Here is a 17441-nt window from a genome sequence, read left to right as displayed (position 1 = left end):
GATGAAATGAGTGAATGAGTCTGTACTGGTTCTCAGAGCTATTGTAATGTACCTACTCCAGCGAGGATCTTCGTTGTTAAATGCTGTCTTGTTCTACTTATAAAACATTGTTAACACTTGTAAAATTCACTGTTTCGATGTCACTTTTGTGAGAAAACTAGTTTGTATCCATGCCTCAGCCGAAAATTCCCCTACCCCCTTCCACCTCTGGTGTGCCAGGTAGAACTCATCGTAGCTGACCAGAGTGGCGCCATCCATTTGTGGGACCTAAAGACTGATCAGAATGAGCAGCTAATTCCCGAGCCAGACATAGCCATTACCTGCGTGCACATTGACCCAGACGCCAGCTACATGGCCGCCGTCAACAGCACGGTACCTTCAACGTGTACTTGAATGTTTGCTGGCTTGTATTGCAAAGTGCATGCATTTTCCACAAGTACTGATGGTACAGAATGCCATGTCCATATACCTCCTTTGTAGGGGAGCATACTCATACATGGACGTCATAATCAAATTAAAATTTAATTTAATTTAGTGTCATGTCTCATGGATTGGGTTTCCACATTTTTCCCCACCTGCCATTTATAATTGTATTTTCATTTTATTATCCCCTGTGTTTTCACATCATCCTGATGACAAAACACACTACCCAGCGGCACTGCGGAGGATTTGAAGGTGAGATACACAACTGGGTGAAGCGTGCTTGCACTGGCACATTCTGAAAAAGACTGTGGGAAAGAAGCTCCAAGAAAGATAGTGAATTGGAGTTGATAGAATGGCATCTCTAAAGCCAAAGAAAATAAATAAATTAAGAAAGCAGACACCGGGTTTGTATGTGCTTCTAAAAGAGCTAACCAGTGCAATGAGGACATTTATGCAGTTCTGCAAGTTCAGTCCACAGTGTTAACTGCAAAAGTCTTGACAAAGTTAAGGATCAACTTGCAAGCAAGAAGCATGGTAAAAATTAATCTAACTCTTCACTGCTAGAGGGATAGTCAGGGCCCTGAGGGATATTTTGGTTCAAATTCTTCCAAAAGCATCAAATTTGGCGCAGATGTTGCCCATGCCATACTCTTTCGATTTTTGACGGGCGCCAAGGGTGGTATGATCCGGGGACCATACCGGTCCATCCCGCCATGTCACCTGACCTATGACGTCATAATTAGGATATGCATCCAATCACATGGCGTACTATAAGTGGTCAAAGTTCAAAATGAATCGATCGAAAAATGAAGGCAGGGATCCATTTTTAAGGTTTTCATAAAATCCAATATGGCCGCCAGGTCACATGACCGATGACGTCATATTTATGACATGTATACAATCATGTATACATGAACCCGGATCATGATCGCACAAAAATTAAACACAAGGATATGGCATACAGTTCATAAAACATCAAAATCCGTACCTTTGTAATTAGACTGATGAACTGCATATGCCTGAAAATTAGGAAATAGACATGTAAATATTTCCTCTAATTGTCAAAAATAAGGTCAGAGTTCGATTACCCAACCCAGAAACATAAAATGGTGAACCTCGCGTAAATCTTGACAAAAAACTCAAAAACCGACATGTTTGACTCAGAAATTACCTTTAAGATGACCTTGAGGGTTGACCTTGACCTCGAATCATCGAAATAACATCATAATTGGATTCCTCGACCTCGAAAACCCCTGAAAAGTGGTATCATACATGATTCCAACCCTTTTGGTTATTTAACTGATTTTCCTCTAATCCGGGTGGTGGACATTTAGTATTTCGCCAATGTGGGGCCCCCGGGGGGGGCGCCCGTCCTGGCGCCCGTCAAAAATCGAAAGAGTATGGCATGGGCAACATCTGGGCCAAATTTGGTGCTTTTGGAAGAATTTGAACCAAACGGCCCCAAAATATCCCTAAGGGCCCTGACTAGGAGGCGATGCTGAGCAACCATCAGCAAAATGTCAAATTGCTTTGCCGTCGGCCTCATACGAACCCTAATGAAAGCATCAGCATCATCTCTTCACATATTAACCCATTTATTGCGTTTTCCAAAACAATAGTTAGCTCTGCACAACTTTCAGCTATTGACGAGATAATTGTCATGAAATCTCGAAAATAGTACTAAAACACGTCACTGAAAAACATGAGTATTTTTATTTGATAAACATTCAGTTTCAAAAAATATTGGGTCAAAATTTTATGTAAAGAACAGTTAATTTAACAGTGTGAACTTGCTTGAGTAGCATGCAGCTAACTGTGTGATGCGTACATATTGCAATCTCGCGGCAGCACTAGGGGCGTGCAAGCCAAGCTTGGTCTCTCACATGTGCTGGGGTTTCACCGAGCTGTATATACAACTGGAGTGCAGCTGCAGCACGTGCCCTCAGGGCAAACGGCCACCATGTTGGAATACCCTTCCCTCGATAGAACGCGAGAGGTACAGGCATAGCTGAGAGTATGATAAGCGTGAATGCATCCGAACGCATATGGACTTTATCAGGTTCCGTTGACAGATTGATTCACATTTGCTTTCCTCTTTTGTTTGTTTTCCTTCGGAGCCTTGTAATAGAGCAACGAAGGTGACTGACAAAACACAGTCTGGTTTTAGTAAGTCAGAAGTGTCAAGTTGAGTCGGTCTGCGAGAACAACCGAGTCTCAGTGCCCCAATAAAATGGAATGAAAGTTGGTGGGAGTATGGGTGGGGGGGAGGGGGGGCGGTGGGGGGCGGGGGGGGGAAGTTAAACTACAAATTGATAATCCTCCAGAAGCAGTTGCTGCTTTGATTGTCTTCTGGTTTTTTAAGCTTTAGGAAAGAAAAGAAAACGCAATAAGAAACCCGCATATGGAGCTACCATCCAACGACACACACACAAAGATGGATACTTTGAGTCCAGGCAGGGTTCCATTGCACCTTCTGAAATCCGTATATTGACAAATAACAACCAATGAGACACACGCACACACACCAAGATACACACACACACACACACACACACACACACACACACACACACACACACACACACACCAACATACACACACCAACATACACACACACACCAAGACACACACCCACACCAACATACACACACACATACACACACACATATACACACACACACACCCACACACCAAGATACACACACACACACACACACCAACATACACACACATACACACACACACACCAAGATACACACACACACACACACACACGCACACACACCCACACCAACATACACACATACACACACACACACACACACACATGCACACACACACACACCAAGATACACACACACACACACACCAACACACACTCACACACACACCCACACCCACACGAACATACACACACACACACCCACACCCACACGAACATACACACACACACACACACACGCACACACACCCACACCAACATACACACATACACACACACACACACACACACATGCACACACACACACACCAAGATACATACACACACACACACCCACACCCACACGAACATACACACACACACACCCACACCCACACGAACATACACACACACACACACACCAAGATACACACACACACACACACACCAACATACACACACACACACACACACACACACACACACAGACACACACACAGACACACACACACACACACACACACACACAGAGACACACACACAGACACACACACACAGAGACACACACACAGAGACACACACACAGACACACACACACACACACACACACACACACACACACACACACACACAATAATTCTATCGCTGTGAAACACTTTACTGGTGATTATAACAATTTACGTTCACATGATAAATTTAACACATCAGCATAAACACAAACCGAATCGGCTGCTCTGATTAGGCAAATACTGTAGAGTTGAAACTTCAACGCCGACAGCCAAACAATAAAAAAAAAAAAAATAACAACAATAATAACATCGTTAAACATTTCAAAATCTTATTTAATATAAAATAAAGTTTCCTTTCTTGTAAAAAGTGATGTTTTGATCACTTGGAACTGGCGGGAATTCTGCTGTGATGTCAGCCAAAAGCACAACAGAACACTGAACATGAACACCTTGTTTTTACCTGAAACCAGTGAGCTGAACAGCCTTACCTGTGCTATGGTAATCTAAGATGGAGGTAGTGACGCCACCTACATATCACCACAGCGGTGTTCGCTCCAGTTGTAGATAAAGCTCAGTCATTGTGTTCCATTACCAAGCAGCTTGTGGAGCGCTCGCCAAGTGGCTTAAGCACTCAAGCTAGCATTCGGCTCCATGGAAACGGTTGATAAGTGACAACTGGCTTGGCAAGCTGATTGGTAATGTGACACACCTAGATAAGCTGTTTGCACGATTTTGTTTATGGCTGGTGGTGTTGTTTAGATTAATCATTATGATTATGGGATTAGTTATAATGTAAAAATTTAAAATATATTCACAAGAGTGGTCAGGGGGGATGGATCACTTTATTATTTTTAATACTGCTAATTATATTTTAGTATTATTTTATTGTACCATTTGAAATGGTCATTGAAAAACGTCACAAGGTAAAACGACGGTTCAAACTGCTGTATATACACCTTCCCAAGGTGGGAACAGGCTGGAGTTCCCCAAGGCAGTGTTCTGGCCCTGTGCTTTTTCTGGTCTTCATCAATGATCTCTCCGACTCTCTTGAAAATCCTCTCTATCTCTTTGCTGAAGACTCCACTCTCTGCCGCTCCATTCCTCATCCCTCAGATCGGCAGTCTGCAGCCTCCTCACTCTCTGCAGACCTGGACAAAATCACAGACTGGGCAAACAAGTGGAACATGTCTTTCAATCCTGACAAATCTCACACTCTTACGATGTCTCTCCGAAAAGACCGACTGGACAACCCTCCCATCCACTTTCTGAATAATCCTCTCCAAGAAGTTCTGTCACTCAAGCTTTTGGGTCTCACTATCTGCCATGATCTTTCCTAAGAAAACCACATTTCAAATCTGGCCTCCAAAGCCAGTCGCCGACTGGGCATTCTCCGTCGTGCGAAGTCCTTCCTTGGCACACCTGAGCTCCTCACCACATACAAGGCTTTCATCCGCAGCTCAATGGAATACTCTTCCCCCCTCTGGGCTGGTGCTCCTGCCTCACTCCTAGCTCGTCTTCACGCTGTTGAAACCAAAGCGTTCAGAATCATTGGAATCTCCCACGATGAAGCTACCTCCGAGGGCCTTTCACTTACTCACCGCAGGCAGGTTGGTGGTCTTTCCGTCTTCTACCGACTCCTCTCCGGCCTTGCTCCTCCAGCTCTCTCTGGGCTCTGTCCCCCAAATATTCCTACAGGTCGCACAAGATCTGCCTGCAACCCTCTTATGGTTAAACTGCCAAAATCAAGACTCTCTGCTCACCTTCACTCCTTCATTCCTCTTTTCTCCCGCCTCTGGAACAAACTCCCTCACTCTCTTCAATCCCACTCCTCCCTCCAGGTCTTTAAAACAGCTGTTCACCACCATCTCTTATCTTCCCCCATCCAAAACCTTGATCTTTTCTACCCCCACTAATTTCACCCAAAATCCACTTTTTGGAAATACCAACTTCTTTCCTGGAAGTCCTTGGTGTACTGTGTTTATACTTCTCCCACCCCCTCCTTCCCACGCCACCTTCCCCCAAACCCTCTCCCTCCCACACATTCCCGATGTCCCTGCTCTCAAATGTTGTGTTTATGTGCTTCCCCTTCTCTCCCCATCTTGTCTACAGCTCCCCTTTTTATATACTTTGTTTGTTTGTCTCTTTGATTTCTTTTTGTGATAAATGTTAGCTCTTTCACGAGCCTCGATTCTGTATACAAAAAAAAAAAAAAAAAAACGGAATTCCTCACGGATTTTTTTTGCAAATAAAGTCCAAATCAACTTCGGCAGAGTGAATGTGAAAATAACATGGAATCCTCTTACTCGTGGTACAATTGAGGAGTCTGAAGCGTCATTCGTGATACCCTTGTATACCAACACTGGAAGAAGCAGCGATACACAGTAAATGTTTATGAAGATAATTTGAATCGCACGACCTTCGGAACTCCTGTTGATGGAAGCAAATGAAGTCACTACAACCTTTGCCATCTTCTCCCTGCTCTCAAATGTTGTGGTTGTGTGCTTCCCCTTCTCTCCCCATCTTGTCTTCCGCTCCCTCTTTTTGTATATTTTGTTTGTCTGGTTGATTTGTTTGTGAAATAAATGTTAGCTCTTTCACGAGCCTCGATTCAGTATACAAAAAAAAAGTTTTATACTTCTCCCACCCCTCCCCCCCCCCCTTCCCACGCCTCCTGCCCCCAAGCCCTCTCCCTCCCACACTTCTCCCTGCTCTCAAATGTTGTGGTTGTGTGCTTCCCCTTCTCTCCCCATCTTGTCTTCCGCTCCCTCTTTTTGTATATTTTGTTTGTCTGGTTGATTTGTTTGTGAAATAAATGTTAGCTCTTTCACGAGCCTCGATTCAGTATACAAAAAAAAAAAAAAAAAAAAAGATCTGTAGTCCGCTTGGCAAGTGTAGTTTGGTGAGATTGCATAATGATAAGTAACGACCGAATACATCAACGATTTTGACAAGTTTGTCAAGATTTTGACACCACCATCTCTTATCACTCGGCTCCATGACCTTGATATTTTGAAAACCTTGATTGGCCCCATCCAAAACCTTGATATTTTCTGCCCCCGCTAATTCACCCCAGAGCTACTTTTTTGAAATACCAACTTCTTTCCTGGAAATCCTTGCAGTGTCCATGTGTTTTATACTTCTCCCCCCCCCCCCCTCCCCTTCCCACACCTCCCCGCCCCAAACCCTCTCCCTCCCACATATCTCCCGATGTCCCTGCTCTCAAATGTTGTGTTTGTGTGCTTCCCCCTCTCTCCCCATCTTGTCTATCGCTCCCCTTATTATATGTTTTATGTGTGTTTGATTTTTTTGTGATTAATGTTAACTCTTTCACGAGCCTCGATGTTGCATACAAAAAATATATATATATATAAATTTTGTTAAAAATAATTTTAAAAAATGGCCACACGGGCCACCTAGGGCCAGATTTTCGTGGCCAAACTGAGTTTTTGGTGGCATTTGGCACCCGGGCCACCGCTTATTTCGAACCCTGGATATTATTTGTGCCTCTTGCTTATGATATCCTGCTCTGGTAGGATTTAGCCTGCGTACACGATCACTTGTTGTCACTGTTCTCATTGGACCTGATCTTTGATGAAGCTGACTTTAGGATTGGGTATTTATTTCTGCCTTCCTAAAGATTTGAATGTCAGGAAAATGTCTAACTAGCGTGAGGTGCTCATCACCGCCACAACTTGTTATCCACAAATACCATCATTGATCCAGCTACTTTTCTTGCCTTTTGCCTCCCCGCTGATGTCACTGGCTTTTTCTATATTATGGGAGATGCAATGTTACAATGGGTTAATTACTATTGCTAATCATGTGAATTTGCTCTTTCACTGTATTGGAGGAAATGATAAATTATGCTCATTTAACTTTTACTTGATGCCGAGGTAAAGTTATCAATGTGAAATGTGTGTGTACGTGTATTCAGGGTAAATGCTACGTGTGGCATCTCACACGAGGGGTGAAGGAAGAGCCCACACAGCTGATTCCCAAGTTCAAGTTAGAGGCACACAAACGCTACGGCCTCAAATGTCGCTTCAGCCCCGACTCTACGTATGTCTACTGCACTTTATTTTATTCCAACAACGTTAATTATTTGTCTTATTCAATTATCAACTCACAAAATGTCGTAGCTGGTCACAACATTGGCTCTTAAAATTGGGATTTTGGGACAGGGAGATATAACAATTGAGGCAGGAACAGACGTGCAGTACCTTCACAAAGTATCCATACCCCTTGACTTATTTTCACATTTTGTTGTTACAGCCTGAATGTAAAATAGATTTAAAAAAAATTTTTTTGTCACGCATCTACACATAATACCCAATAATGACAGAGAAAACGTTTTTCGAAACTTTTACAAAATAATTTAAAATGAAATTGTGCTATATAATTTACATACATATCTAATTTACATAAGTATTCAATCGTCTGAGTTAATACTTCGTAGAAGTGCCATTGGCAGAGATAACAGCTTTGGGTCTTCTTGGGTATACAGTCACGTGAAAAAGTAAGTACACCCCATGTAAAGTTTTGACTTTTTCAACATATTTCAACATACAGCTATTTGATCTTCATTTCAACAATATTGATAGATAAAGGTGATATAATATAACAAATATCATGAAACATTTACATTTTGTAATCCATTGTATAATTTAAATAAACATAAATGCAAATTTTGCATGTGGAAAAAGTAAGTATACCCCGACATTTATCATGACTTCAAATACCTAAAATTAGAATCAAGTGCACCAGCTCAGGTGCAAATGATTAGAACATCGTTAGAGAGGATCTTGGAGGAACCTGTCTTATTTAAACCTCAGACATTTAGTTTGGTTTGCTCTTTGTTGTTGAAGTGTGCGGCGTCACCATGCCGAGATCAAAAGAGCTCTCTGAGGCCTTCAGAAAGAAGGTTATAGATGCCTACGAGTCTGGGAAGGGGTTTAAAAAGATCTCCAAACAATTTGAAATCAATCATTCGACTGTCCGGAAGATAATCTACAAGTGGAGAAGATTCCAAACAACTGCCAACTTGTTCAGGCCAGGCTGCCCCAGCAAGTTCAGCCCGAGGGCAGACCGCAAGATGCTGAAAGAAGTCTCTAAGAACCCCAGAATGTCATCACGGGACCTATAGGTAGCTCTTGCCACTGTTGATGTCAAAGTGCACGAGTCTACCATTAGAAAGAGGCTGCACAAATTTGATCTACATGGGAGGTGTGCCAGGAGGAAACCTTTGCTGTCCAGAAAGAACATCAGGGCAAGACAAAAGTTTGCCAATGAACACCGAGGCAAAGACCAGCACTTCTGGAACAATGTGCTCTAGACAGATGAGTCAAAGGTAGAGCTATTTGGCCACAGTACCAGAAGACATGTTTGGCAAAAACCAAAGACAGCATTTGACCACAAGAACCTGATACCAACTGTAAAGCATGGTGGTGGAAATATTATGGTTTGGGGCAGCTTTGCTGCATCAGGCCCTGGGCAGCTCGTCATCATAGAATCCACTATGAATTCTTCATTGTACCAGAGGGTGCTTGAGGATAATGTGAGGCCATCTGTCTGAAAGTTGAAGCTCATCCGAAGGGGTGGACCTTGCAACATGACAATGACCCTAAACATACCAGTAAATCCACCAAGGAATGGCTGAAAAGAAAGAAATGAAGGGTTCTGGAATGGCCAAGTCAAAGCCCGAATCTAAATCCCATCAAGATGTTGTGGGGGGATTTGAAACGAGCTGTGCATGCAAGAAAACCCTCAAACATCGCACAGCTGAAAGAATTCTGCATGGAGGAGTGGGCAAACTTTCTCCCAGTCGATGTCAGAGACTGGTAGACAGTTGTAAGAAACGCCTACTTGAGGTTGTTTCTGCCAAAGGGGGCAATACCACCTATTAGAGCCAAGGGTGTACTTACTTTTTCCACAGAAGGAAATGGCATCTCTGTTAATTTTTTGTTGAATAAATTATTGCAGTCAATTTTACATTGTTTTTTGTACAATTAGATCACCTTTATCTATAGATACTGTTTAAATACTGTTTTATACTGCTTAATATTAAGTTTAATACTGTTTAAATGAAGATCAAATATTGATATGTCCACATATGTTAAAATGATAAAAAAAACATTTCATGGGGTGTACTTGCTTTTTCCACATGCGAAATTTGCATTTATGTTTATTTAAATTATACAATGGACTACAAAATGTAAATGTTTCATGATATTTGTTATATTATATCACCTTTATCTATCAATATTGTTGAAATGAAGATCAAATAGCTGTATGTTGAAATATGTTGAAAAAGTCAAAACTTTACATGGGGTGTACTTACTTTTTCATGTGACTGTATGTATATAAACTTTGCACATCTGGATTTGGGGAGTTTCTCCCATTCTTCCTTTCAGATTTCCTCAAGTTCTATCAAGTTGGATGGGGAGCATCGGTGAACCGCAATTTTCAAGTCTTTCCACAGATTCGCAATGGGATTCAAATCCGGGCTTTGGCTGGGCCACTCAAGGGCTTTCACATTCTTCTTCTGAAGCCATTCCAGTGTTGATTTGGCTGTATGCTTGGGGTCATTGTCCTGTTGGAACATAAATCTTTGCCACAGTCTAACGTCTTTTGAACTCTGAAGCAGGTTGTCCTCATGGATTTGCCTGTATTTGGCTCCATTAATTGTTCCCTCCATCCTTACAAGTCTCCCAGGCTCTGCCACTGAAAAGCATCCCCATAACATGATGCTGCAATCACCATGCTTCACCAGGGATGGTGTGAAATGGGTGATGAGCTGTGCTCGGTTTCTGCCAGATGTAGTGCTTTACATTCAGGCCAAAGTGTTCCATTTTCATCTCATCAGCCCACAGAATATTTTGCCTCATGCTCTCAGTCTTTCACATGCCGTTTTGCAATCTCCAAGCGTGCTGTAATGTACCTTTTCTCAGGGGTGGCTTCCGTCTGGCCACTTTCCTATAAAGCCTAGATTTGTGATGTGTTTCAGAGACTGGTGCATCAACTGGTGTTGGCACCTTTGTCTTGAACAACTGTAAAGGTTTTTTGTATTTGGTCTCCTTGTTTGTTTTGATTGTCTAGGTGCTCTTTTTTTTCCACTCTCATCCTCAATCAGGCTTTTAGCGACCTGCTCAGCAGACCAGACATGCAAAATCTGGAAAACTAGCAACTTCACACTTATGACGGAACTGACGATGCGTGGCAGCAGTCCTGCAGAGACATCTCGTGGCTGGATGTGGGATTGTGCTTTCTCTGGTGACTCACAATATATTGTCACAGGTGTGTGCTTTGCGAAACTTCCACTGCCACCGTGTTGTGCTGCCTTTTTATCGTAATCCCAGCCTCTGGCTTAGATTTATACAGGAAAGTTTACTCGGATGTAATCTTGCTCTTACTCATATTCTTGTTCCTTCCTTGGCATTTGTGGATTGATGAGCATTTCACTGAGGTTTAATATTACCAGGTAATAGGCATCCACAACCATCCTTGACCATATTGTGGAAAGCCAGCTTAGGCTCTTGTGCTAATGATATGAAAAAGGACTCGATTGAACGTTCCGGTCAACTCAAATTTCAGAATATTTTGGAGCGCATTATCTTTTTCGTTGTCGATTGTGCCACACTGTTGACACGCCGCGTATGATAGACTTTAGAAGATGGTGCAAGCCTAATTTTCTCGAGCTTGAGGTGAGAAATGCTTTCAAATAAAAAGAGCCCATGCTAGTGTTTCTTCCTGGTAAATTGTTTCCCAGAAATTCCTGGAAAATTGTGGGAAATTTATTTGGGATTCCTAACTTTCCCCATTTTTTTTTCAGTTCAAGCTAAGGCAATTTGGGCTCGAAGCATCTGTGGTGGCAAGTGTAGATGTGCTTGTGCTTGTGCAGTGTGCTTTGTGCACCTCCTTCACCAACACAAAGGAAAGACTCCAACTTGTATTTTATGGCCTTCAAGGCCATCCCACAACCAAGTTAACTCAATAATAAATGTGTGTAATGGTAAAGGCTAGTTACATACAAAATTACATGATGATTGGACAGAAAATGCACCCGGCATTTCAAAAATTCCGTTTTCTGCAGGCATGGGTTGCAGGGTTTCGCGTAGCAGAGAAAAACCGCCTCGACCATGGCTGGAATGTGTTTGGATAATGTTATTTATAAAGCAACTTTCACAAAATGTTCTGGAGCTCTTTAATGGAAAAAAAGTAAACCAATGGAAAAAGGGTATTTAAAAATAATAATAATAAAGTTGTGTATTTTAGTCAAGCTCCATGGGAGAGTTTAAAAAATAGTTGTGGCATTAAAACATTATCTTCATGACTGTGTGTTGAATGATGCAGCCCTAACTGTGATTGGTGAGGACACCAGATAGTCTCATTACACCTATGGCTGCACGATCTGGACCAACAGGTGCCGTCTGCCACATGGCCATATTATCTTTTGCCCCACCAATCACAAAACAGGAGACATCATCATTGTATTTAGCATTTGGGAGTTCTATGAAATGATTAATCAAGTTATTGGACCTGGATGAACCATCACAACGACGTCATGACTGCAGCCCCAGAAAGGCCTATTGCAGGGCAAAGGTGGCAATATCAAATGCTTTCACCAACCAGATGAAAAACGAAGCTACTGACTACTTTCATCCTTTTGGGGCTCATCAGGACAACGCATTGCGGTTCCATCTATTTAATGACATCGAAGCCTCCCGGCTTTATACTGTTTTGTGATGCACCCTAAACTGTGATTGGTGAGCACAGAAATGAAAGATGAAAGAAATTTAAGTGATTCTTCACCATTGAGAGATGGGACCAAAAACGATACATAGCACAATATTACAAAAATCATGCCATGATATGATATGCCTCCCATAAAGGCCATACGTATCAATATTGCAACAGTCTTTCAATCTTGACAAATCTCACACTCTTACTATGTCTCTCCGAAAAGACCGTCTGGACAATCCTCCCATCTACTTTCTCAACAATCCTCTCCAAGAAGTTCTGTCACTCAAGCTTTTGGGTCTCACTACCTGCCATGATCATTCTTGGGAAAACCACATTTCCAAGCTGGCCTCCAAAGCCAGTCGCCGACAGGGCATCCTCCATCGTGCAAAGTCCTTCCTTGGCACACCTGAGCTCCTCACCACATACAAGGCTTTCATCCGCAGCTCAATGGAGTACTGCTCTCCCCTCTGGGCTGGTGCTCCTGCCTCACACCTAGCTCGTCTTCACGCTGTTGAAACCAAAGCTTTCAGAATCATTGGAATCTCCTGCGATGAAGCTGGTTCTGAGGGCCTTTCACTCACACACCGCAGGCAGGTTGGTGGTCTTTCTGTCTTCTACCGACTCCTCTCTGGCCTAGCCCCCCAGCCCTGTCTGTGCTCTGTCCCCCAAATACTCCTACAGGTCGCACAAGATCTGCCAGCAACCCTCTTCTGGTGAAACTGCCAAAATCAAGACTCTCTATCACCTTCACCCTTTCATGCCTCTTTTCTCCAGCCTCTGGAACAAACTCCCCCACTCTCTTCAATCTCACTCCTCCCTCCAGGTCTTAAAAACAGCTGTTCACCACCATCTCTTTTCTTCCCCCATCTAAAACCTTGATCTTTTCTACCCCCGTTAATTCACCCCAGATCCACTTTTCTGAAATACCGACTTCTTTCCTGGAAGTCCTTGCAGTGTCCATGTGTTTTTTTACCTCTCACACCCCCCACACCCCTTCCCACGCCTCCTCCCCCCAAGCCCTCTCCCTCCCACAGATCTCCCGATGTCCCTGCTCTCAAATGTTGTACTTGTGTGCTTCCCCATCTCGTCTCCCGCTCCCTTTATTTTGTCTTATGTGTCGGGTTTTTTTTTGTCATTAATGTTAGCTCTTACACGAGCCTCGATCTTGTATGCAAAAAAAATAAAAAATAAAAATAATAATAATAATAAAAAAGTTATTGACCAGTTATCACAAAACTTGGTGGATGAGATGGGTAGGTGACACAAAGAAGCGATTAGATTTTGGTTGAGGTCCGAATGCAGATCCGGCATATCAGGGGGAAACAAAACGTAAACTGTTCAGCATGGTTATATGCCGACATTATCGTAAGAGCCATGAGTATTCGAGTGCAGTTTCCAATTCATGTCAATGGAACCAAATGTTGAATTATTTACTTATCCTCGTTTACCCAAAGTCTCCACCGGCATGTCCTCACTGACAATCTGAATTGGTTCTTTTTTTCTCTTCCTCATCTTATTCCCCACTCTCCTTCCCCACACAGCTTCTTCAGACAACATGGCTCGACTATGGTCAGTGGAGACGGGGGAGATAAAGAGAGAGTACAGTGGGCACCAAAAAGCTGTGGTTTGTCTTGCTTTTAATGACAGTGTCATCAGCTGATGTGGGGCAATGAAAGAGGACGAAATTGTGTCGGTGATAAGAATGGACTTCAGCAGATGATGATATTTGTAAATTATCTTAAATTGCGAGTAACTTTTGAATCCTGTTGACCCAATACACCAAGAGAAGGTATGTTTGCTTCTGCGTCATGTGATATGCTTTTGGCTCTGACGTCACCATTTTCCACTTCCAAATGGTTTGAAATGACATACTTAAAACACCTCCTCTTCTTCCTCCCCCTCCCCTTACCTCTCACCCCTATTCTTCCTAAATCTTTACCCTTAACAATACTAATGCGAACCAGATCAGTGGAATGGTTTTACACTTTGCACAGTTGAGTTTGGCAAGGTTAATCGTCAACTTCTCAAATTCCTTTACATTATTGTTATAGGCCGTGAGCTGAGGCCTCATACTATGGCTAGACAATTATTTTTGTGGCACCCATCTGGGAACTATGAAACCTTGTTGATCTATATCGGCCAATACTTGCTGGATCTGAAAAAGCAATGTTTCCATTTCCAAAAGTGTTGATAGCGATGTGAAATTGATGGTGGAACGTACCAGAAGGGGTCAAAAAATAGGGCAATCGGCCTTTGTCATTTTGTGAGGCTTCCATTCAGCCAGTTCGGCTCCAAATGGCATGAAAATATTGTCAGCCTGCAGTCGCCAGTCTGTATGCTCAGTATCTGAAATATCCTGATGCAGGAATTATTGGCTTATGGGATAGAGCTAATGATAAAGGGTCCAGTTCTCGCAATAGATGGCATCTGCATGGATTTTGCACAATGTGACTTCTCCTGCTTTGAATGTTACTCATGATCATCTGATGATCCTCTGATGCTCACGAGGAGTACAACGCAGATTCTAATTAATCCGAAGTACAAATTATGGGTTAAAAAGGAGCCTATGTGTATGTGTCTGGAGCCTATGTGCATATCCTATGTGTAAAGCTGACGACACACTTGAAAATCTGGGTCAAGTACTCGAGATACATGACTGTATGTTTGCATCCACTAATCGAGGATCGTTTCTGGCACCTGATTGAGTTGGATCCAGATGTGAGTGGGAGGGGTTTGGGTGTGATGCAATCCATTGATGGTCACCCTGAGGTATCGGATATCAACTCAGACACCACAAATACAAATCAAGTGATGGAGTGCATTGTTGAAGGACCAATACGGCAAACACATCACCGACTAAGTATTTAAACCCTTTGCCCAATTAACCCAAAATTTTAAAGTGCAACTCACTTGGTGCAATTGTTGGGTGAGTAGAAACAGCTTGTCCAAGTTGGAGTGACCTGGTCTGAAACCAATTTGGTTAGGTTGTTGGAGAAAAGGAAGGATTTCATATCAACTGCAATAATGGATTCCATGACTTTGCTGATGTAAGCCGATGGGTCTGAAGTTGAGGGGATCCGTTTTTGTACCTTTGTAATGCAGTGATGTTGGGGGATATTCAAGCAGATAGAAGATGACCTGGGGCAAATGATAGGGTGAAAAGGGCAGAGAGGGGATGTGCAAGAGCAGCAGAGCAGGTTTTTAGGACACATGAGCTGATGTTCTGGTCCAGTAGCAGAGTCAGAGTCGAGGGCTTAAAGAACCTTCTGAGGTGCAAAAGACACGGAGTCCAGGATCAGTTGAGTATGACAGGTAAAGATGGGTATTGAAAGTGGTAAAGATGGGTATTGAAAGTGAGGGGTTTGGGACACAAGATTTGGAAGCAAATACACAATGAGGCATTCAAGATGATCACAAGTGAAGTCGACTGTGGTGCCATTTGAAGAGAGGGAAAGGATGCAAGGAGACCACACACCAAAGAAAGACTAAACCAGACACCACCTGGTTTTAGAAAAGGGAGAGAAATTTGAAAGTTCATTCTTGAAGTTGAACAGATGTTGTTTTCTGGCTCTGCTGAGAGTGGACACACGCTTGTTAATTCAACTGGTGCTTCATCCCAAGGCTGGGACCGGAATATGTAACTGAAAGTTGTTGTTAATCCTCATTCTCACTACTTACTCATCCATGTACAGCCTATGAATACATCAGAGAAATCATATGGTCATTAAATTCAGCACAAAGTTTAGCGATCTGCATGGGTGGCTCCATACATTGCTGGGTGAGTAGAAGCAGCATGCCCAAGTTGGAGTGGCCTGGTCTGAAACCAAATTGGTGAGGTTGTTGGAGAAAAGGAAGAATTTCATGTCAACTGCAGTCACCTATGAATACATCAACTACCATCTTTACCTGCATCACTTGTCTGCTTGAACCAGCTCGCCAATTCCATGTTTGGATTGTGACCCCTCCCTTAGGTATTCCTTCCTTCAAGTGATACAAATTTCCTCCCCTCCTTTCCCATTCTGTTCCCTCTACTCCTCTAGCGGTTAGGGTGCCGGCTTGGGATCCTACGATCCTGGGTTTGAATCCCGGTCTATCGCTGAATTAACACCAGGGTGGTTGACTCAGCCTGTCATCCTTCCGAGGTCGGCAAATTGAGTACCAGCTTGCTGGTAATTCCCTGTGTGTCGCAAGAGGTGACTAACAGGGTTGGTGGCAGGAAGAGCATCCGACCATAAAACATCGCTTCAAAAATGGGACCATGGTGCCCAAAAAAGGCCAACCCCTGCTCTGTGGGGAAAAATGGCCTCTAAAGGTGGTTCTTCTTCTTCTTCCCTCTACTCCTCTCTCCCTCCCCTCCCCTTGCCTTCCATTCCATCCCGCCCCCTTCCTCCTCGTCATGACGTCAGGCCTAGCACACAGTGAGTGCTCTAGGGTGGTCTGTGGTGATGTTATTGTGAAGATTCGAAAGAGGAATTAATTTTAGTGTCTGAGGTACTCGTTTCCTATATGACTATGGAATTTCATCTCCAACAGGATTTGCAAAGTTGAGAAATTTGTGGGAAAAAATTGCACCTTCCTCTGATTGTATCGAAAACGGATGCAACAGATACACTAGGAGAAACCAGAAACAAAGTTTTTTAAAAACTCCCACCTTGCTGAAACAAGTCTTGCCATTGTTCGGCCACTTTCTTCTCAACTCCATTGGGTTCGATCCGCCTCTTGGCAAATTCGCAAACCCTGGCCAAAGACTTTCCGTGAAATGAAATCATATTGTTGCGGATCTGGGGGTCGGTGCTCCCCTTATCAAGGGGGGGGGGGGGTTAATCCCCTTGTCCTTTAAGCTGGCCGTCCCCCAGTCCTTTAGAAGATACCGCGCTCCTTCTGGTCGGAAGCAGGGCGATACTCCTGCCCGAGCCACGGACAAGATGGAATATTGCCGAGCGGTTTTAGCAATCCGAAGCTCGAGCCGTTAGCGGCAGTCTAATCCCGATTCTAAGCGGTTCCTATATCGTGCCACAGGTATTCAATGGAGAAATCACTAAAACGATCGGATGAGAGGAAACCCAAAG

General features: G+C 43.2%; 1 protein-coding gene across 1 annotated transcript in view; it reads left to right on the top strand.

Annotated features, from left to right (window-relative positions):
• MLST8 (MTOR associated protein MLST8) overlaps positions 1 to 14164 on the top strand; it is a 31716-nt gene extending 17552 nt beyond the window's left edge. Inside the window, exons 5-8 of the mRNA XM_068127034.2 lie at positions 220 to 372; positions 7568 to 7692; positions 10763 to 10926; positions 13914 to 14164. Coding sequence (XP_067983135.1) covers positions 220 to 372; positions 7568 to 7692; positions 10763 to 10926; positions 13914 to 14032 — 561 coding nt within the window. The 3' untranslated portion in view covers positions 14033 to 14164. The remainder of the gene's footprint in view (positions 1 to 219; positions 373 to 7567; positions 7693 to 10762; positions 10927 to 13913) is intronic.
• Positions 14165 to 17441: the final 3277 nt, after the last annotated feature.

This window comes from Myxine glutinosa, chromosome 10 (assembly GCF_964187855.1).
Source record: "Myxine glutinosa chromosome 10, kmMyxGlut1.1, whole genome shotgun sequence".
Taxonomy (NCBI): Eukaryota; Metazoa; Chordata; class Myxini; order Myxiniformes; family Myxinidae; genus Myxine; species Myxine glutinosa.
This window is presented reverse-complemented; position numbering and strand designations above follow the sequence as displayed.